Source organism: Corapipo altera, unplaced genomic scaffold (assembly GCF_003945725.1).
Source record: "Corapipo altera isolate COAL_440 unplaced genomic scaffold, ASM394572v1 61305, whole genome shotgun sequence".
In the NCBI taxonomy this organism is placed as follows: Eukaryota; Metazoa; Chordata; class Aves; order Passeriformes; family Pipridae; genus Corapipo; species Corapipo altera.
In genome coordinates this window covers 1001222-1024432 of record NW_020884909.1, presented here as the reverse complement: position 1 = coordinate 1024432, position 23211 = coordinate 1001222, and the positions used below count along the sequence as shown (strand labels likewise).

General features: G+C 48.8%; 1 protein-coding gene across 2 annotated transcripts in view; it reads right to left on the bottom strand.

The window, feature by feature from the left end:
* LOC113951768 (neuronal acetylcholine receptor subunit alpha-7-like) overlaps window positions 1-7105 on the bottom strand; it is a 57103-nt gene extending 49998 nt beyond the window's left edge. The window contains exon 1 of one of the 2 annotated variants that reach the window (XM_027653168.1): window positions 4945-7105. In XM_027653168.1, the coding sequence (XP_027508969.1) occupies window positions 4945-5023 (79 nt within the window). In that variant the 5' untranslated portion in view covers window positions 5024-7105. The remainder of the gene's footprint in view (window positions 1-4944) is intronic. The other variant, XM_027653167.1, reaches the window with a different exon arrangement.
* Between the last annotated feature and the right edge of the window lie 16106 nt (window positions 7106-23211).

Here is a 23211-nt window from a genome sequence, read left to right as displayed (position 1 = left end):
GACACATCTTTTCCAATTTAGAACTTAATTTTCTCTCTTGGCATGGTGCAGAACTAAGTGACCAGAGAGGTTTTTTCACATAACCACAGCTGAGCTTCAGGGAACACAGTGTGCAATCTTGTCAGCCCAATCTGCAAACTGACTTTAGGCTGTTTGAGTTCTCAGGTTGAAATGAGACCTCTTCAAGCCTGCCTCTTTCTTCTAAGTAATTTTTCTGCTGAAATCTATGTTGCATTAAGGACAGAAATGAGGAATGTGGCTTCTTCTGCAACATTCTGGAATGCAATGAGTGCTGAAAATATCCATTTCTGAATGGTGATAAGGTTTGTAGACATCTATTTCAGCACTCTAGAGCAAAACCAATTCATAGCAAGGCAGGACAGAGGCACCTGCACCTTGCTGTTGACACATATAAGTACTCAGCCTGACTAGAGGTTCTCTTTCTGCTGCAATTTACCTACATAATTGCAAGCCCCCAGTGGAAAGACTCTTATTCCAAACACATCATCTGGTTCTGGTCTCAGCCTTCTTATCAGCTGCTCTGCTCAATGTGGGAAGTACTTAATAAGCAAAACTCTTTCTTCAGGAGTGTGTTCTAAAACAGCAATAAACTCCTGTCTACCTTTTTCATTCCCTGGGGTGATACTGACTGCCAGTCTCTACCTGTCTCAGTCACATTTATTAGATTGTGCAGGATCTCTAGGCAATAGGCATCCTCAAACAACCGTGTCAAGAGTGACGCAATGAGTTTTGATCTACTTTAATCACACCCTAGAGCTGGAGAGACTTTATATCTCCCTCCTTGCTTGTAGCACACAAATGAAATTGTGTATGCTACCACCATCGCTAACTCATGTTCTCCTCCACATGTCTTAGGAGAATAAACCAGAGAGAGTAAAAAGTGTCTTCAGGCCATGAATCCTGTGTCTGGAATGGAAGCTCTGGCTCTGAGACCATCAGAAAGCCCTCTGAGTTAGAGCAAGGCTGAAGACTCCCAAGGCGCTACCTGGTGTCATCCCAAAGACCAGATGGGTGCTATTTTCTCATGCACTGTATCTGCTTCTAGATCTCTCCCCATATGCAGAGTGGTATACCAATACATGTATATACCAGATACTGTTATATAGCAGGTACTGGTGATTCAGGGCTCAGGTGCTTTTTCTGGACCTTCCCACTTTTTCCAGTGAGGTTTGAGAGAAGTTAACACCCCAAGATTTAGCCCAGATCACTATCAGCAAATGTGCATAGAAATACCTCCAACTTTCCTGGAGCCTGGCGACTTCTCAGAAGCTTGGGCCAGCTCCACAGTTGCAGCTGTTCCTACAACAATATAGATCAGCCTTAGAGCTGTGCCAGGGAACACACACAGAAAATTAGTGACTGAACATGAAGTCTGGTTCATTGAACTGAAACGTCAACCTCAAGAGGCAAGCATGTGCAGCGAGCTACTGTAGCACACAGTAACTCACAGCAAATACAGGTTTGCCTAGGACTCTGCCTGCCTCCCTTAAATGTATTGACACATATCAATGGCACTAGTGCTCTTGATCACAGAGCAGTGTCACCTATAAACATGCTTGTGCCATGACAAGTGCATTCCATCCTAACTCCACGCATATGCGAGGCCTCAGCATGGTCTCAGCATTGAGAGTGAGCAGATCCTGGTGCATGAACCACCTAAATTATCAATGGCAAGATATTGTACTCTGTGAAAGCACAGGAATCCTCACAGCTATTCAACAGTATCTATTTGGAGTCAACCAGTTTGTATAACACAAATCACTGCAGTTCCATCAGTCCTACACAGCTGAGGCCTGAAGTTTAGACTCCTTGTATAGGTATTTAAGTAACACCCTTGCTTCTTCCTGCTGCACAGATCTCATCAGTCTAACTAGTACACATTAGAGAGACTGTAGCTTGGCAGCAGAACCTGGCCTTTGGAGGCTTTCTTGCCAATGTTTCTGTTGCTGCAGAAATGGTACCTGCTTGCATGGAAGTGAACCAAGAAATTTGTGAGGATTTGCTCTTAGAGATCACCAGTTGTGTTCTGATGTGATCACTAGAGCTCATCTAAATCAGCAAAGCTGTGAGGAAGCATGAAATGAGCGTAGCATAGCAATTCAGCTCTGTATTGTGAGTTAGCCAAAGAAAAGCTGCTTTGCACCAGCTGGGTATGTAGAGTCAGGCTGAGTTACTTCATCATTTACATCTTTAAGCTGGTTAGCTCACTTGCAGTGCACCCTGGATGTGGTGGATTTGTCCCATACAGCTGAGCACTTATATTCCCACCAGACTGCAGAGGAAGGACCCTGTCCTCAGTTTGCCTTTGCCTTTGTTGGTCTTTCCAAAGCCATATGGCCAGAGTAAGACCCTGATGCCAAGCTGTAAAGAGCAAAGAAATTAAGAGGTCTGACTATGCTCCGTGTGGCATATGGGCACTGTAGTGGTCTCACTTAAAAAAAAAAAAAAAAAAGAAAGAAAAAGTATATAAAAGCACAGTAATTAGAATGCATGGGTTGTCTGGAGTAGCAAAGTGCATGTTTAACTTCCTTGGGTATTCAGACCCAGTAGGTGCCTGTGCCCAGATCTGAAGGTAGCACTCCTCAAAGAGCCAAGGTGCCCTTGTGGTCACTGCGACATGCTCTCGGAGAACTTCCTTGCAGGGTTGTCTGTACCCTGGCTCTCAGAGTGCACTATATTCAGAGAAAGGAGCAGGAATGGGTCTGATCCCTCCCTTCCAATCTTCCCCAGGGTTTTTAAGCCCCTCCATCCAACATTGTTATGCAGCTGCTAGGACGCACGGGGTCCTTCTGTCCTCTGTGTGCTCCTTCAAGGATTCCTCCTGGCCTAAAAGGGATGTCTGGCTCTAAGAGATATCATCTGGGACCTAGGGAGGCTGAGAACCTGTTTCCTGGTTTTTCATATAGCCCATGTCCAAAGAAAGCACCACTAGTTCTTCAGGAAGGAGGGCTGCAATGACCTAACATGAATGAAGAGACTACCTGCAGTGTAGCAAGTTGAAGTCAGGTTGAAGCAGAAAGTTGCAGGAAGAATTGGAAAAAAAGGATTGAGTTCTTCATATGCTGTTTTTGTTTGGTATTTGCCTACTTCTTGTCACAAATTTCCTGTCGAACAGCCCTACAGGAGTTTTCAGCAGCTGATGAATTATTATGAACTCTCTTGAAACAACTCAGCACTGTGTGAGAGTGATGTTAGTTATGATGTATTTGCTATGACTTCCATGTCAGTGCACTAGGAAATCCTGCAGGAGTTCATTTGGAGTTAGTGTTAAAATGCTCTGCTACCGATAACATGCTAAGATCATCTTGACTTTTCTCTCTTCTGCCTCAACCACTCAATTCCCAGGTCTTTCCTTTTCTTTTTTTCTTTTCCTTCCTCTTTTTTTTTTTAATTTTAAAAAAAAATCCACAAAGCAGAGGTCAAATACAGACCAACTTAATCAGAAATTCATTTTATCTGCTTTAGCAGTTGTCTGTAAAATTGCATACTTGTAAACTGTTGGCAAAAGCATCTAGCAAAAAATCCTCTGTATTATTTATAACAGCAGCTTGCCTTCATGTGCCGCTCAGAGAAATTAAGCATCCCCCTAATGAATTAGTGATTACTCAATATTTAAAAGGCAGTATTTACATGATACACAACTTCTCGATTATAGCTAGCTGCCATCACCTGCCTGTCAGTTCAGCTTCTCAAGTAGCATGGAAGTGTCTTAAGGATAGCAAGGTTCCTAATTCAGCAAGGTGGGGTAACATTTTTCTGCAATACCACTGCTACATTAGGCAGCTGAAATGTCGATCTGTAATAACGAAATGCACAGATGTTTTGCAGATTGAACTAATGAGGAATTACCTCTGTGACATGAATAGTCCAGTGCGACATCACATATATGTAAGTTTCCCGTGCCCCTGCACTTCTGAAATAGGTGGACCACTATCTCTGCCTTAAAAAGACAATCCTGCTTTATGCATAAATTGTGAGAAACACGACATGGTCCTTCACACCTGGAATACTCAGTCTTAGGACTTACAGTTGCTGCAGACTTGTATGTTTCAGCTGTAAGGGAACAACAAAAGCACATTTTGTGTAGAATACCGAACATCTTTCAGGACTGTGGTTATTTCAACTTTCTCACATAAAAACATGTTGTTGCTAGCCTTGTAATCCTCCATGTCTTGGAATAATCACACAGTTCTTATTTTTGTTTGTACCATGATGAAACTTCAAAAGACACCTTGGTCAGAAGACTACAGAAACCCATTATTATTTGTGTTAGATGTTTCCAGCTTATATCCATTGCTGTGTGGAAGGTTTCTTACTAAACATACTAAAAGTGTGTTTAATAAAAACAAAGCAAAATACTAAATGTTTGTAGTTATAGAGATATAAATCTTTCAAAATGATGCACAGAAAGTAAATATTTAAAAATTTTCTTCTGGTCATTTTTCTTTGTAGAACACCATTTCACTCTCATACCTACAGGGTTATTACAGTCATCATGCCCAGCGTGAAGTTACAATTTCCTATTCTCAAAAAAGACATGGATACGTTAGATTTTTTAAGAAAGCATGAATATATTTCTTTTGAAACATTTCAATCAATTTCTGAAAGTTAAAATTACTCACTTTTAATTTAAAAAACCCCCAAACAAATAAACCAAAAAAAACCCAAGCAAAACCCCACACCTTCTCCTACTTAAAAAATGTGCCCAGCATTATAAGGTCCACAAACTTACCCAAACTGATTACAAAACTCAGTTAGACCAGCACAGAACTCTAACAAAGTTTAAGATATAAATCCTTCTGAAAATAAGAGTTGAGGTAGGATGTGACTAGCATTTAGGAAAAAAAATAAAAACAACAGCAACAAACAAAACAAACCACAACAAAAAGAAGTAAAACACTGGACAACCAGAGATGAGCTTACCTTTAAAGAAAGAGAGGAACAAGGATGACCAGAGACATAGTGCAGAATAAACAAATCCCAAGCACTTTTCTGCGAGCATTGTCAAAATAGGCTGGCTATTCTTCCTGAGCAGAGGGTAAAGGAGGATGAGGTCTTGAAGACAGCCTGCAATGACTGACGGATTTGGCAATTACGGTAATAAGGCATCAAACCAGCTTCCCACCAGGGGAGAGAAGTGCATTTGCTCATGTGCTTCTCCAGTCCCCAGGAGCCAGATCAGCTGAGTGCTTGGTCACCAAATCCAAACAAAAAGGTTACATTCCTTTGGACTCACACTGCCAGACACACGGGCTCTTTCCTTGGTCAGGAGCAAATGCTACTGATCCCTGCACACAGCTGTGTATGTACTGTGAAAAGGGGGAGTGTGCTGCCTCGGAGATGCTTTTCACATCCCCACAGATTGTACCTAACTCGAGACAGCACGTCTGCAGTGCTTCCAGTGCTTGCACTCGAGTGCCTCTAGAGCTGTTTCCCAGAGAAATGAGTTTGTGTCCCTCTCTGCTCTCTCCCAGCTGCCAGGGCAACTGGCAGCAAGCACCTGTGGCATGGATCCTCTGCCACACACCTGCTCTTTCTCCCAGCAGAGGTGGCTGGGGAGATTCCATCATGCAAAAGATCGGAAAGACAAAAACAGCCAGTCTCCTGTCCTTTTCAATGCAGCTCTTCCTGCAATCACTTCCACCAGATGCAGGGAACTGCCCTGAGTGACCTCCTCCTCAGCTGCCCACTGCTGCTGGTTCCCCACTGTAGGATTTTCCACACAACCTGGACCCCCTTCCTCCTCAATCCCCACAATTTTATTCACTAGCCAAGAAAAGCAAGGAAAGTCAAAGTCTTGAATAAATGATATTAATCATTTGGGCCTTTCTTTACTACTTTGAGTGCTCTGCACAATCACCCACTTCTCTTTCCCTGCAAAGGGGTAGGATTTGCACTTCCCTTGTTGAATTCCTGGGGCTCCTGCCTCGGCAGAGTACAACCTTGGGCTTCAGAGAGCAGCACCAAGTCCTGACTCCAGGCAGAAGGAGGGATTGGGTGCTGCTGTAGTGAGGCTGCAGTGGGCAGTGCAGGCTGATAGAAGAGAAGGGCCCTGGGATGTGAGGTACAGGGTGTGCTGAGGAGGAGGAGGAGAGGCCTGGAGGGATGAGTGCTTGGGCACTGGCTGGCCCTGGAGACCCAGGGCTGGAAACATCTGCCCTGGGGTCAGTGGCAGAAACGCAAATCTCGTTATCTTGTGAAAGGATCTGCCAGCATCAACATCCCACCTCTTCTGGCCAGGGTCTGCATCGATGCCCCCCCTCTCTCCCAAAAGTGATCCTAGGGGCCATAATGCCTAGGGCACAAGCCAGGAAATGCTAGTCAAAACACCAGAAAAAGGGCAGAAAAGCAGCACAGCTGGGCAGAGCAACTCTGCCGGCATTGTTAGTAATACTGAGAGGTTTTCTGCAGTTTTCATGCTCTCCTTTTCCTTTATTAAATGCTAAATAGACCTGGGGCCTAGGACCACAAGGGGCTGGTGTGGGCCTCAGCTGCACCCTGGACCAGGTTTAGGTGGCTACTGATGCACCCTCCGATAGTAGGGTGGCTTCCTGGGGGCCTGGGAAGGGTCCTCAGAGCTGCTGGCCCTCCTTTTTAGGGCTGGCTGAGGCCTCCCAGGTGAGCATTCACTGCCTCAGCTCCATGCGGAGGTCCCAGGCACAGCTTCCCCTGAGTTCTCCTGGGCCTCTTTTTGCTCCATGCAGATGGAGGGGGAGAGGGAGGGGCAGAACGGGGACTGCTGGGAGCCCCAGGAAGGGCTGGCCTTGGGAGATCCCCTTTGGAAGCACAAGGGCTAGAGGCAGTAGCAGAGCTGTCCTCCCACCCCCCAGATGAAAGGCTGTCCCCCCAAAAGACCACCCGATGTTGGGCCTCCCCCCAAGCCCGTGTGTGATGGTGTCACTGAGCTGCTGGGCAAAGCTCTTTGTGTGTGTGTGTCCCGCAGCAGCTGGAACAGAGCCCACTCATCCAGGCCAGAGTAATGCAGGCTGCGGGACAAGTTGCTGCTCTGCTGCTGCTTCCTGGCATCCTCAGAGAGCTGCCCCAGCTCCTGATGCAGCCACAACAGCAGATGATGCAAACACAGAAGAGGGACACCCAGATGTGCTTGTGGGAGACACTCACTGGACTCCAGGGCAGTGGCCCCAAGGCTGATGGCAGGGTTATTGCAGGGCTGTGGAGACTGGGGGCAGCTGGGTGTCCAGGAGCTCCTGCTCTCAGGTGGAACACATCCAGTGGTGCCCCACAGGGTGGAATGACATGCTCCAAAAAGCTCTGTGGCCTTGCTCTCCATGTGCTGCAGCGGGCTGGGGGCAGCTGGGGATGTCGAGCTTCTTCGCTCCCTCTCAGTGATGCTGCAGCAGCGAATGTCATGCTAAAAAAGCGTGGCCACAATTGCTCTCTGGCCTTGGGAGGGATGGAAGGAATACCCAAGTCCCTCATGAAGGAAACTCTCCCAGCTCCCCAGGGTGAGTTTTCTCCTTACAGATCACCTCTGCTGTCAGGAGAGCATCTCCTGAGTATCACCTTGTCTGCCTAAACTTAGGCAGGGCCTGGACATCATGCCTTGTGCACAAGGCTGTCCTCATGACAGGCTTGGAAACCACTTTTCCTCTCCCAGAGATGGAGAGTTCCACTTGGAAACAGACTTAGAGGGGCTCAGGCTGAATGTCATCGGTCTTGCAAGAATGGCAAATGCATTTACATTATGGCTCCCTGCAGTCACAAGATCTGGTGCTATAATTTCCCACTTTAAACCTGGAAATGCAGACAGCTGGAATCCAGGGGTTTTGCAGTCCAGCTGTTTTCTGCACTCCTCAGCTCTTAATCATATTCCAAAATTACACTACAAGTGAATTCTTGGAACTGCCTGGGTTGCTTTGTTCCACAGCCATTTAACCATGTCCTGTGGCAAAAATGAGCATGTCTTACTACCAAATATACACCCTGGAGTCTAGGAAATCATACTGGAAAATCACCGTTTCTGACTGTGGTCCTAGGAGGCAGTGGTGGACAGACACCTATGGATGCTTTTTGTATCACAAGCTTGGAGCAAGGGAAACTGGGGTCCAGCTCTAGTGCCAAGGAGTTGGGCTGCGAGCAGTGATGGGGACTGAGGATATCCCACAACCAAGTTTTCTCCCTCAGAAATCACGAGAAGGCACTGGCAGTACAAGGCAGACCACGTAAGTCACTGCCTTCCTGATCTGGAACCAGGCTCGTTGCTGGGCTCACTGCTCACATAGCCTGCAGGTGTGGTTCCCTGCTCACAGGCCTGACAAGAAAGGAAACAGCAAGAGCAAGATCATTGTGCAAGTCTGTGTGGTACTTCCTCTCTCTCTCTCCCATGTTCATCTGGGAGTGCTGCTACTGCAAAAGGCTTTCACAGGGATGATAGAACGGGGCCCTTTTGGCTGAGATCGTGCAGGAAGGATGAATACCTGCCCCTCAGCTCTGGGTTCATTGCTCAGCCTCCCTCTCCTACAGAAGCAGGTAACAAGAACACAGAAACCAAGCTTTTTCACCAAAGAGTTGCGAGATAGACATTTTCTTTCACTGCCATTTCCCACTGTGAAAAGCTGGGATGGACTACTGAAGGCTGGGGCTTACAGAGAGTGTCTGCATCAAGGCTCTACCTACCAGTTCAGGTGGTGCTCTGACCATGTGAAGTTATGTGACTTGTTCCTCCTCTTCTTGGGATTGCTTCTTCTGTTGATCACAGCACTACAACTCAGCAAGTTCAGAGCTGGGCATCCTTCCTCTATGGCTGGGTGTGCCTGCAGGTGGGCTATCTCTGCTCTTTCCACCACCTCTCCCAAAGCTTGCTGCTGAGTTTGCCCAGTCAGCCCTTCCAGCACTGGGCTTGACTTCCAAGCCAAACTCCAGAACCTCGGGCTGGGAGTCAACTCGGATAAAGGACAGTTGGCCACAGTCACACTTCACAGCTGAGCAAGGAGAAAAGCGGATAAAGAAAGCCCTTATTCTGCAGGTAGCACTGCAAAGTGCTTTGCCCCAGGATTAGTTAAAATAAGTCACAAATGATCTGGAGAAGTCTCAGGCAAAGGTGTCAAGTGCTGGAGTGCATACGCTCTGCAAGGTTTCCCCCTGCATGTCAAGCTGTGGAGACCACTCATTGGGTTCAGCTCCTCTCCAAGGAACGTGGACAGCAGAGCTGTGCTAAGATCCCTCTGATACATCAGGTCACACATGCAGAGGCCAAGTGACCTTCCTGGTGGGGCTGGGGATGCTGGAGGACAAGGCACTGCAAGGATGTGAACATCTGGCTGGCTAAGCAGGGAGCTAGCTGGGGTGATCCAAATGCTGCTGGGTGCTGGGATGGGGAAGCTGGGGAAGTGAGCTGTGGAGGGGTCTCCTCTGGTGCAAAGGGAGGCAGATGGTGGCAGGAGGGTCTGCATGAACTGGGAATCTTATGGCTCCTCATTCCTGCAGGCAGCAGAGGCCCCGTGGGTGGGTGAGGTGGAAATGGAGCTGCACCTGAGTTCTGAGTACTCCAAAGGCACACGGAAGAGAGCTGCACAACAAAAGCAAGGTGTGAGGAGCTACAGTAGTGCCAGTGGCCCTTTGTATCCAAGGGCTGAGGCTCTAACACTTCAGCCCCTGCTCTGTCCTTTCCCCACATAGGAGGAAGGGAAGCAAGAGGTGCAGGGCAGCATACCAGAGCTCAGCTGGGAGGGAGATTTCCCCTCCTCAGCCTATGTGCAATGGTCAGGGCAGTGACTGGAGCTCACCCTGTCTCTGGCTCATCTTCATAGGCACGAGGAGTGAGTGTGGCAGTGGGGAGCCCCCCTAATTCAACCAAGCCCTGTGGACTGCAGCAAGCAGCAGATGGAGCAGGAAGCTGCAGTGCTGGGGTCTGGCAGAAGCTCAGCTGGTAAGAGAGCACTGCCAGCTCCCACCCCGCCTGGCAGGGGTTCACTGGGGACAGAAGTCTGTGCAGTGCCCAGCCAAGACTGCATCTGTGCTTGTCTGCAGCACTCCTGGAGTCAGCCTTGGCCATCCTGACCACTTGAGAATGCTCAAAAAGCATCCCGGCTCTCTATTGACCTGTGGGTGACTGACAGGCTGTCTGAGATGCAGCATCACTTTGTGTCATGGCCATGCTGGTCCCAAACTCCATTCCTCCCTCCTGGCCTCGCCTGCCAAGGGCAGCTGGAAAGACAGCTTCTCCTGATGCCTGTGTGGGGTGGTGAGGAGGCAAAGGAGTCCTTCCCCTAGTTTGAAGGAGAATCACAGAATAAAAGAATTGTTAGGGTTGAAAGGCATCTCTGGAGATCACCTAATTCAAACCCTCTGCTGAGGGAGGGTCACCTAGAGCAGGAACATGTCCAGGTGGATTTTGAATGTCTCCAGAGAGTAAGATTACGAAACAGTTGGTGAATCCCAGGACAGAGCCCTGAAGCATGTGCTCCAGAGGGACATGAGGACTGCGGATCTCCATCTCTGTGCCTGTTCCCCATCTCTACATTTCTTTCTCCATCTCAGTGTCCATCTCCCTCTGTCCCTTTGTCTTTCCTGCTCTCCATCCCTTTGCTTCTGTTTCTGTCCCACTTCCCGGTTTTCTCACTCGGCCACTCCGTTCTGGTCACGTCCCAATTCCTCCCTCTCCCTCTCTCAGGCCCTCAGACTTTCTTTTCTACCTTTTTTTTTTTTTTTCCACCTTCTTAACCCCTTTCTTTTCCTGCTCCCACACGTCTTTCTCTACCCCCGCCTCCCTTGTGCTCTCCCCACCTCCTCCTCCCTTCCTTTTCCCTATTTCGTTCCCTCTGCACCAAGTTTTGCCTCACCCTTTTCCTCTCCCGGTCCCTCCCTTCCCCTCCCGGCCGCAGCGTCCCCGCCGCCGCGCTCTCCCCCCGCCCCTCTCCCTGTCCCTCACAGCCGCCGGGGCCCTGTTCCTCCCGCCCTGCGCCGCCCCCCTGGAGCCCGCAGCGCTGCGGGCACCGCCGGCCGCCTGTTCGCCCAGCGAGCCGCGGCCGCAGCCCTGCGCTCCGTGCCTGCCGCCCCGGCCCAGCGGGGCCGCCCTGGCCTCTGCCCGCCGCCTCCCCGCGCCTCGGCAGCACTGCCCGGCCGCCGCCGCCTCTGCGCGCCCCTCCCGAGGCCGGCGCCGCTCGGAGCCGCTCCGCGGCGCCCTCGCTCCACCGCTGCCCGTCCATCAGCGCCCGGGGCCGAGCGGAGTTGGGCGAGGACGAGCGGGGCCGGGCGGGGCCGGCGCCTCCCGCCGAGGGAGGTGCGCCCGCCTGAGGTGGCGCCGGGAGGTGTGCCCGTGCCGCGGCGGGAGCCGGAGCGGGAGCGGGCTGAGGGGCTGAGGGAAGGTGGCGGGATGCGCTCTGCCGGCGGGAGCTGGGGGAGCGGCACAGCCACCCCCGGGGCATGTCCCGGCAGCAGTGAGCCAGCCCAGCCCTGCGCCTGAGCGCTCGGTTTAAAAAAGGATCCCCCACACTAGCTCGGGGTGCTTGGCGATCCCCGGGCGCACCCAAACCGGTCCTGCTGCCTCCAGAGAAGTCCGAACCAGTCTCAGTGCCTGTTTGAGACCCCCAAAGACTCAGCTTCACAGAATCACAGAATATTCTGAGTTGGAAAGGGACACACAAGAATCATGGAGTCCCATTCTTAGCCCTGCACAGGACACCCCAAGAGTCACACCGTGTGCCTGAGAGCATTGTTCAAACACTTCTTGAGGCTTGGTGCTGTGACCACTCCCCTGGGGAGCCTATTCCAGTGCCCAACCACCCTCTGGGTGAAGAACCTTTTCTCAGTATCTAACCTAAACCTCCTCTGACACAGCTTCATGCTGTTTCCTCGGGTCCTCACTGGTTGCCAGAGAGCGCAGGGCCTCCCCATTTGTTACCAAACAAGTTATATTTCTTTAGAAAAGGAGCCTTTGCAGCAGTGGGGGAAAATATTAGGACTTAATCAACAAGAAGGGATATTTAATCCGTTAAATAGATAGCAGATAACAAGCAATCTCTAAGTGATGCCCATGTGTTAGAAAAACAAATGAAAGTTTAGGGGTCTCAGTCCTGGGGGAAGAAGTTAGCTTGCCTTGGGAAGAAGGATGTACCCTTGAGAATGAACAGGAAAGAATGCAGAACTTATGGGCAAGCAGGACATCTGACAGGTCTATCAAGATAAGGAAGAAACTAATAAAACTAACTCAGTAATTGTGCTGAAATCAGCCCCAAGTGGATGAAAGGTAATTCTGGTAGGAGGAACTGTCACCACTGACCCACAGACCACCAACCGAAGAAACCCCCCAACCCAAAAGAAGAGAAGAACTGAACATACAGAATAATTAGCATGAGAAGTGAAAGAATCCTTAACCCATAGAAGACAGAGTACTAATTAATGAGAACTAAAATAATTTGTAACCAATGAACACTAATTCCTTTGTTTTGCTGCTGTTGCAGGTGCAGATCTGACAGGGTTCTGTTTTCCACACATGCCGTACATTGTCTGTACATCCTGTGTGCAGCTCCCAGTATGAATGTCTTCTTCTCCTTGCCCACGGGTGAGTAGTACAGTTGCTGCTATCAACAGCAGTAACCGAGAATCCATGAAGCTGAACATGTCTAAATGTAAGACCGATGTACATTTTAGCAAACAAAGAACTACCAGAATTACCTTTTATCCACTTGGGGCTGATTTCAGTGCTATTACTGAGTTGGTTTTATTAGTTTCTTCCTTATTTTGATAGACTTGTCAGATGTCCTGGTTGCTTGTATTCTGCATTCTTTCCTGTTCATTCTCAAGGGTACATCCTTCTTCCCAAGGCAAGCTAACTTCCTCCCCCAGGACTGAGACCCCTAAACTTTCATTTGTTTTTCTAACACATGGGCATCACTTAGAGATTGCTTGTTATCTGCTATCTATTTAACAGTTTAAACATCCTTTCTTGTTGATTAAAAGTCCTAACATTTTCTCCTACTGCTGCATAGACTCCTTTTCTAAAGAAGTATAACTCATTCAGTAACATCGCCACCTCCCCTCATGGGGAGGTTGTAACTGCAATGAGGTCTTTTCTCAGTCTCCTCCAGGCTGAACAGCCCTCAGCTGCTCCTCACACGGCTTCCCCTCAAGGCCCTTCACCATCTTCATAGGCCTCCCTTGAATGCAAAATCTTCAGGGCCACAGCTCCCTACCTGACTAAACCTAAACCCCCCCAAGTTTCCCTATGGACCCAAAACAGCCCCAACGCTGCTTTAGCCCCACCTCAAACCTTCCTCAACAACTTCCCCCCCACCTCCCCACACCCTTCTTAAGTGCCCCCAAACAGCCCCCATCCCTGTGCCAGCAGCCAAAACCCTCCAAGTCCTGCTCCAGGGTGCACCCATTTATCTCAACATCCTACCTGAGTGTTATCCCCAGTATGATCCAATCCTGCCACAGTACACTCCCAAAACCTGCTTCACGGCCTCCAAATACCTCCAAATTGTCCTCTGAGAGTGTCAGCAAGATGCCACGAATACCTACAAACCCTACCCAAGTACCCCCAAAAGCCCCCAAACCTGTCCCACAGCCCACAAAAATTCCAGCCCCTGTTTCTGAATCCCTGAAAGCCGTCGTCCAAAGAGCCACAAACTCTAATTTTCCATGAACACCCCACAAACCTTTCCGTAGGCCACAAAACATCCACAAATCCCTTCTACAAGCCACCAAATAACCCCAAACTTGTCCATGGTCCCCAAAAGTTGCCAAACTCTGCCTCCAGGTCCCCAAAGGCTTCCACCAAACACCTTGCTCTTGGGCCAGGCACACATATCAAATCAAATCAAATCAAATCAAATCCAAGTGCTCCCAAAGACTCATATAAATGGCCCCAACAACCTAAACCCTGCTCCCAGGCTTTCTCAGACGTCTCCCAGGCCATGGCAAAGGGTCCAAACCCCAAATGGGTCCAACCCCCAAGTCCCAAATATGCCCAAATGTGCCATAGTTCATGCTAGCTCCAAGAGATTTCAAACCCTGGCCAGTTTTATTCAAAGAACCCAAAATTTGTCCATGACCTCCAAGAAAACCTTGACATACTTCAAGACAGTCAGAAACCTCCTCAAAATCCTAACCTAAGACCACAGATCCTGCCACAAAATCTCCTAAAAAATGATGGAAGTAGCACACCTTCTCCAGTGATACTAAAGACTCCAAACCTGCATCATGCTCCAAAAACCTCATAGTGTGTCCCAGGAACCTGAAAATGCTTTCAGTTGACACTCCTCCTCCTGAAACCCATGAGCAGGTTTACTGAAGACCCTCCAAACCTGCCCTATGGCTCCCAAATGCCTGAAAGCCTGTTTCAGGTCCTTCAGAGGTGTTTTCCAACCCCCAAATCTTGTTCTAGTGTCCTGCAAAGCCTACCAAAATGCCTGAAGGACCTAAAACCTGCCCGATGCTGGGAAAAAAATCCAATATACAACAATGCCCCCCCCCCCGGAAAAACAGAAAAAACCCGGTTTCACAAGCTACTGAGATTTCCCCCAAACACCCCTGAACTCTGTCCCAGCATCCCCAGTCCCCAAAGACTTTGTGCAAGATCTCACAGGCAACCCTGCACCCTGCTTAAAGTCACTGTAAGACTTCTCCAAAACCTGACCAAACTGTGCTTCAAGTACCCCATTTGCTCCACACAGTGCCCAAATATTCCCAGTGTCCCACAGTCCTGCCCAAGAGCTCCAAATCACCAAGAAAACCTGCTTCAGGATAGTCAAATACCTGAAACCCTGTCTCAGAGCTGACATTGGACCATAGATGCTGCCAATAGCATGCCCCCACAACTCTCAAAAACCTACTCCAAAAGCTACAACACAAACCCTGCTTCTAAGCCTGCCTACCCCCAAGACTCCCAGACTTTGCACCAGAGTTCCAAAGCCCCCACAATACTGGTCCAAGTGCCCCAAATACTTCCAGACCCTGCTTCAGGTCCCCTAAAGCCCTCCTTCAACCTGACACATAGTCTGCCCCAGTGTTCCCAAAGAGGCCCACACAGATTGCCCAAGTACCTACATCCCAATCTGGCATCAAGGTCCTGAAACACCTCAATAACTTGCTTCAGGACCCTCAATGTTATCAGTCCCTAGACTCTGCCCAGCTGTCATCAGTGGGGTCCAAACCCTTCTCCAGGCCCTCCAAACACTGGAAAACCCTTTCGAAGAAACACAAAATACTCCCAAATCTGTTCCCAAACCCCAGAACACCCAATCCTGCTTAATGCCCCCTGGAGACTTCCTTCAAACCCATCCAAATCATATCCCAGGCCCTGCAAAGATCCCAAATGGTGCCCAGAGATGTCCAACCCTGCCACTTGTCACCAAAACCTGTCCCAGCACCTGTCCCCGTATCATCCAAAACACTGGACTGCAGGGCACTGGCCCCAAGGCTGATGGCATGGCTATTGCAGGGCTGTGGAGACTGGTGACAGCAGGAGTTCCTGCTCTCAAGTGGAACACATCTGATAGTGCTGCGGGGCAATGGAGATGGGGGCAGCTGAGTGCTTACGAGATCACATATCAAATGTTCCATAAATGTGATACATTTTCACATCTCTCTGCAGGGGAGACTACTTGGGCAGAGCTCACTGGGTCATAGTTGCATGTTCCTGCATAGATGCATGTTCCACGCATAGATAGATGCATGTTCCTGCAGTCAGTTGTGCTGACTGGGGAGCAGCTGTATCAAAATGTCTTTTCCTCCTTTTCTGCTCCCATCACGTCCCCACAGTAGAACTACACTGAGATTAGCTCAGTGGGTTAGAGCATATTGCTAATAACACCTGTGTTGTGGGTCTCATACCCATATGGGCCATTCGTGTAGGAGTTGGACTTGAGGATCCTTGTGGGTCCCTTCCAACTCAGATTGTTCTGTAATTCTGACTCAACATGGACTGTAGTTTTGGCCACTATTTTTGTTTTAGATTTGGTTGGGGTTTTTTTCAAAATTCCTTTAAAAATGAAGGCATTCACTAGTGAGTACAGTTTCAGAGAGATGAGTTCAGATAGCTGTACTCACCTTCAGCCACTGGAGGTGGCTGTCCTACCACTGATGGCCAGGCTGCTGCAAGGCTGTGGAGACTGGGGGCAGCTGAGTGTCCTGGAGCTCCTGCTCTCAGGTTGAACGAACATATCCAGTGGTGTCCCACGGGGTGGAATGACATGCTCCAAAAAGTTGTCATGCCCCTGCACTGAGTGCAGGATGGAGGTCACCCTCCTCTTCCAGAGATGACACTCGTGTTTGCTCTCAGACCACTGCAGGGTGCACACTGAGCAGAAGTGGAGACGTGGCAGTGTGTAGCTGGCCTCCTCCCTGCCGTCCAGGCAGGTGGGACAGCAGTTATCCAGCTCTCTGGCCTTGCTCTCCATGTGCTGCAGTGGGCTAGGGGCAGCTGGGGATGTTGAGCTGCTCTGTTACTGGTGCTGCAGCAGTGAATGTCACACTAGGAAAGGGAGAGAAGCCACAATTGTTGTCTGGCCCTGAGAGGGGTGGAAGAAATGCCCAGGTCCCTCATGAAGAAAACCATCCCAGCTCCCCAGGGTGAATTGTCCCCGTGCAGATCACCTCTCCTGCTGCAAGAGTGACTCCTGGGTGCCCTGGCTGGGGAAAACCTCCAGTGGCTCTGGGGCAGGGCATGGAGACCTGCACCAAGCGAGCTCTCTGAGCACGATACCAGAAACTAACAGCCTTGCACAACACTCCTTTCTGGCTGTGGCAGCAATGCCTTTTACTTAATAAAAGCCTTTGGGAAGCTCTGTCTGGCCCACAGGAAGTGCAACTACCAAAGGGTCTGTGGAGTGATAAAATGATAGGCTTAGGCAAGGGATACTTATGCTGCAACTGTTTGATTTTCTGATGTGTAAGTTGCTCAGTTTTATTTAAGTCTTTTCTTTCTCCTCCAAGCAAGGTGATATAGCACTCATTTTGGGGGTGGCCAAGGGATAAGCTCCCTGAGCTGCATTAGCATGCCCCATCCCTACCACATCTGGAGGGTCAGTGGGATTGTGCCAGAGGTGCATAATCTCTGTTCTTGGTGAAAACAGTAGGCACCAAGTCAGAACAGGCAGGAAAACACTGCCTTCTTTGCTGTGGGCAAGGAGAGGCCATGGGGATGAAGAGTGCTGGGCAAGGCAGGAAGTGGAGAGACAAAATAGTGTGCATGCAAGGGCTATCCATCCAAATGGAAAGGCTGCTGCTTGGGCCACAGGAGCCTTGACCACTGTGAGGAGTGGTCTGGGGAGCCCAGGAAGGTCTGGGGACCATCAGCAGATGAACAGCTTTAGGTTGCCTCCTCAGCTCCCTTGCAGGCTTGCTGGTGGGACTGGTCAGGAAGCCAAAGTCCCTGGAAACACCTTCAAGACACCTGCAATACTGTGAAGCCACCATCTCAGGAATGAAGATCTCCTTGGGGAGCAGAGCCCCTTTGCCCTCTGCCCTGTTGTGGGGTGGGCAGACCACCCATCCATGGATGGCATTGGGAGATCAAGGCCTGCCTCTCTCAAGGTCCAGCCAAATTAAGCAGCCCCAGCCCAAATGCTTTTGGCTTGTCAGTGCTGACACTAGGTAATGCCCGACAGCAACCTTTCCTCAGCCCCTCCATGTCTCTCCCTTGCATACTGCATGCTTCCAGAAACAGCAGCCCCTTAGTGGGACCTCCCCTTTTCCCCTCACAACTTGCTTGGCAAGGAAAAAGCAGGCTAAGTTGAGCTTGCACAATGGGTACAGTGGCACCTCTCACAGCTTCTTTTCCTCTCAGTGCCAGACAAGGCTCAGTGCAGGCTGTCAGCTTTCTCAAAGTTTTCTGAGAACACGACCTGCAGCGACCTCCACAGGGAAGTGGCACAGAGATCTGTGAAGGCAGGCTTGGAGTCAGCGGAGCAACCCAAACCAGGACTGGTGTCTGAATACATGTTTATTTATGTATCAGTTGGGGAACTGAAGATTAACAACACAGTTCTGGCTAATGATTCATTCTTGCATGATGCTCATCATATCTCCATTTCCCACCCTGGGGGTATGCAGCTCAATAAATTTCCAGTACCAGGAAACAGATGTCACTTATTTAGCATTGCTGGCAATGGTCCTTAGTGGCTTACAGTCGTAGAGGTGATGGTGATGAGATCCAAAAGCTCTTTGAAAAGAGAAGTTAAAATAAGCTTGTCTTAAATCTTCTGATTTTCCTCTATTGTGCCTGACTTTTTTTATGCTGCCTCTCTCCCCAGATTGGGTGAAGGGCTCCTCTGTTTCTCACACTATTTATCTTGGTTTTACTTTTGCTACCGTGTCGTGTATTCGGGATGTCTCTTGCTTGCTCATCTTGTGGCAAGATTTAGCTACTTGAAAGCCTTTATTCTGAACCTGCGCCCAACTTTGCCCCTTTGTAGATTACATGGTTCACATACTTAACCACAAAGAGTGTCTGGCTGTGCCATCACAGTATTACAAAATTACTGGATACTGTTTGCAGTATGGTAGTTAAGTATGCTTATACGTGTGTTTAAGAAACGATGATATTAGTTACATCCTGCTCAGTGCATTTATAATTCATGGGTAACTCAAACTTTTGCTTTGGTTATACAATTCCCTAACTGTGTTACAATGTGAACCTCGAGATGCCATGGACAGTGTGACACATGAGGACTCTTGCAGGATGCAACTATAGACCCAAAACTCAACTCCAACCAATCTAAAGATGTTCTAGAAAGTTTCCTATCTCATGGTGGGGCAGGTGCAACCAGATATCCTCCACAGACCACGTGGTATGTCAGCTGCTGGAACCACATGGCATCATTTGGAAGCTGTAAAGAGAGATCCCAGAGGTCTGGGTCCCATGGTGCTTGAGTTACAAGAGGGGATTTGGGGTACAGACTCACAGTGAGTCAACCACACATTTATCTTCTTCAGCTGAGTGTGGACTCATAGATGTGCTTCTGACAAGGCATTTTCAGTCCAGTCTCCTTCTCACAGCAGGGCCACTCCCAGCAGTAGGTCTGTCACCATGCCTTTGCCAATGCCAAAGCAATTGTTCCTTGACAGTGATTCATACAGCCTGGATACAGCAAGAAATGGAAGAAGAAAGAAGAAAAGAAAGAGAAAGAGAAAATATCTTGAAAAGTGGGGAGCATTAGTGGTGGTACTAGGTGGTAGTAGTAGTAAAGTGGAACTTTGCTGATTGAAAGTGGGTCTACCTAGATTTCTCCTTACAAGGAAGCACACCAAAAGTTCCAAAGGGAATTTTTAGCTCGAAAGAGTAGCTTTCAAGCAGGGAGCAGGGAGAGGTGATTTTTTGTGGGGAGCAGGAAGTAGAGAGAGTCACTTTTTAAACAAAGAGGTAAGGCAGAATAGAGAGGAGGAAGCAGAGCCAAGACTCTACAGTCTCTTCCTCCAGGCATTCTTCGTTATTGCCTGTCTTTCCAGGGTGATACACTTGATTAAATCACTCTCTTCTATTAAAAGAGCATAATGTAGCAAACTAAATAATGCCTAAATCCATCATATGTTAATAAAGCCAAGAGTTCCTGATGTAGCATCACAGAGGGTGTACGAGGGAAACATATCTAGACAGAAAGTAGTATAATAGATATTTCAGCTAATATTTCAGTTAATATTTTTCCTCTTATCCTTCTGGACTCCTTTTCCATGAAGCCTCACAAGAAGGCTAGTTTTGTTCTGGTTCTGTAGCACATGTGGTACCAGGATGTATTTTCTTCCATCCCAATCCACCATCTGACTCAAGCCAAAATTATTGAGGGAACTACCTGCAAAGCAGGCACAAATGTAAAAATACTGCAGCTTGAGAAGGACCACTTGTTTTAAATGTGTGATAAGAATTCCTTGGGGAGTTTTAAAGCACTAGTTGCTTCTACTTACTTAAAAAGACAGCACCAATGTTACTTTTGTTTGGTTTTGGGGTAGTTTATAGTGTAGACAGCCTCCACCTTAACTCCAGCCAGGGTGATCCAATCCTGTAGAAGCAGACCTTTCTGTGTTGGTATGTAAATAGCTGTGGAGGTGACGTGGAATTTGCTGGTATGTCCGCTGCCCCTCTATGAGAGGTGCAGCATGGGAGGAGTACTGGACACCAACAACTCACCCTATTGCAGAACAAAGGACTTCACCTGAGTCTCTCTGCAGGTCTCTAATGAGGTGGATGTACCCATAGGAGCATCCTTGGGGCTGCTTTTCTCCAGTACAACAGCAGGCCTTGTCCTGCCTCTTTTGCCTTCCTAGCACCAACAGCCGAGTCTGCCCAGACAGGGTGCACAGGATCTGCTTGGTCTTCAGAAGGCAGCATACCTCACCCCCAGGCTCATGTGAACTTGAGCCAGTCCCATGCAGTCCCTGGGGGAGGCTACAGAAGGAGAGCAGAGAGAGCTGGCTGTTCTAAGGGGATGCAGGAAGCCAACACCCCTGTGTTATCAGGCAGGGTTGCTCTAGGGTCAAGCGGTGTAAGCGTCCTGCAGAAAGCCCTTGGATTGTGCTGCTCCAGGGGCCTCAAGACTAGCTGCTGTGCAAGAGGAACAACCTTTCTTCCAATGGAAGTATTGTCTGGGCATCCACTCAGTGCTGGATGGCAAGAATCATTGAATGGTTTGAGTTAGAAAAGACCTTAAAGATCATCTAATTCCAATGCTCCTGCCCATATCCCCCTACCATGGTCAAGGGACCAGGTTACTCAGAGCCCCATCAAACCTGGCTTTGAATACTTCCAGGGCACCCACAGATTCTCTATGCAACCTATTCCAGTGCCTCACCACCCTCACAATAAGGAATTTCTATCCAATATCTATTCTAAACCTGCACTCTTACAGTTTAAAGTCATTCACTCTTGTCCTGTTGCTACATACCCTTGTAAGAAGTCCCTCTCCAGCTCTCTTGTAGGCTCCATTCAGTTACTGGATGGTGCTCTAAGGTCTCCCTGGAGTGTTCTCTTCTCCAGGCTGAACAGCCCCAACTCTCTCAGCCTTTCCTCATAGCAGAGGTGCTCCATCCCTCTGATGGCCTTCCTCTGGACTCCCTCCAACAGGTCCATGTCATTCTTAAGCTGGGGAACCCAAAGCTGGAAGCAGTGCTTCAGGAGTAGTCTCACAAGAGCTGAGTAGAGGAGAATTCCCTCCCTTGACCTGCTGGCCACACTGCTTTTGGTGCACTCTAGGATTCCATTGGCTTTCTGGACTGCCAGTGCACATTCCTGGCTCATGTTGAGTTTTTCATCAACCATCACCCCAAGATCTTCTCCGCAGGGCTGCTCTCAGTCACTTCTCTGTCCATCCTGTGGATGTGCTGGGATTGCCGGGAACCAGGTGTAGGATGTTGCACTTGGCCTTGTTGAACTTCATGAACTAGGCCCACCTCTCAGGCCTATCAAGGTCCCTCTGGATGGAATCCCTTCCCTCCAGCGTGTCGACTGCCCCACACAGCTTGGTGTGTCAGCAAAATTGCTGAGGGTGCCCTCGATGCCACTGTCTGTGTCACTGACAGAGATGTTGAACAGCACCAGTCCCAGCACCGACTCCTGAGGGACACCACTGATCACTGGTTTCTAACTGAACATCAAGCAATCAACTGCAGCTCTTTGAGTGTGACTGTCCAGCCAATTCTTTATACATCAAGTGGTCCATCCATCAGATCCATGTCTCTCTCGTTTGGATACAAGGTTGGCATCTGGGACAGTGTCAAATGCTTTGCATAAACAGGTGGATGATGTCAGTCACTCTTCCCTCATCAAGCAATGCTGTAACCTCATTTTTGGATGTTTGACTTCAGCAATGGGGCCACTGCAGGCTGCAGTTGCAACCAGCTATCTAACTCCTTCTCTGTCTCCCTGATGTTATGTAGTCTTCTCACCGCCCCATGCAGCTCAGCCACCTGCAGCAGGAGGTGCATCACGCGGACACACATTTTTCAGGCAGGTTTGCTGCCTCTCCCTACAGCAGTTCTGTCTAGGTGGAGGCAGCAGGGAAGATGGTGCAGACCCTTCAGGCACAACAAGATTGTGCATCCCTACCTGTTTCAGAGGGCTCCTCTTTGATCCACTGCTGTGATGGGACGAGTTGACCTTTATGTCCCTCTCCTCTGACTTTACAAAAACAGAAGGGCTCTGGTGAGACCAGACCACAGGCAGGACAATTCACCTTTGCAGCAGGCTTCCTGCACTTTTCCAGTGACCCCTACAGGTTCTAGAGGCCTCTGCTGGGGTTACTGGGGTCACAGAAGGCTTAAGGCAGATAGACCACTTCTTTGGCAGGGAGAGGACACAGATCCAACCCCCCAGCACATCTGGTCCATGCCTTAAAATCAAAATCCCTCTGTTCTCCTAAGATTTCGGGTTCCCCTTTTTCTTAGGCTTTCTAGGAAAAGACACACCAAAAACTGCGGCGTGAGGGACAGATGAGTTGTGCAGCCTTGAAGAGAGGACTGTACAGAATAAAGTCGACTTCTGCTATGGTGGTAATTACAGACTAACCCAGATATTCGAGCCTCTTTTGTTCTAAACATAAAATGTGAAGTTAGCTGGGTCAGCAGGAACAGCTGATGGTGCAAGGCAGGAATCTGCATGAGCTACCTGGCCTCACTGTTAGCAGTGCCATAATGCCTTTATGGGATGCTGTCAGGGTATGACAGACCATATAGCAAAAGAGCAACCTGCTCCAGAGCACATTAGGAATTCTGAAATAGCCTCACGCACCTGAATGTCTGATGTCTGATTAGTAGAGAGAAAAATCTCTCCTTTCAAATCTCTTTTATATGCTTCCATAAAGGTAAGTGTCTTAGCTGGTGCAAAGACTCTCTGCCCAGGGCAATAGATTGTGCAGACATTTGCTCGCAGTATTTCTTTACTTCCTTAACCTATCATTCAAAATGGAGCTAATTTCACACTGTCATTTTGAAGATCCTCACACATCCTCAGTTTGAGCGCAAGTTATTGCACATCTGGCAGATACAGAGGCCTTTAGCTTGTGCTGCATAGCAGATCTGATGCACCCTTGCATCTATAACATACTTTTTAGGGATTGATATAGTGAGAAAAGGTTAATCTTTTCTTAAACCACCCTTTATTAAAAAACATAAACATTTGTAAATACATAAAATTATAAAGTACCAAGTGCTTCTTGCTTCCCAGTACAGCAGAACCCAGAAGTGGCAGGTAAATTTGGTGTTAATCTGTTTGGCGTGTTAGTTGCAGGACTGCAG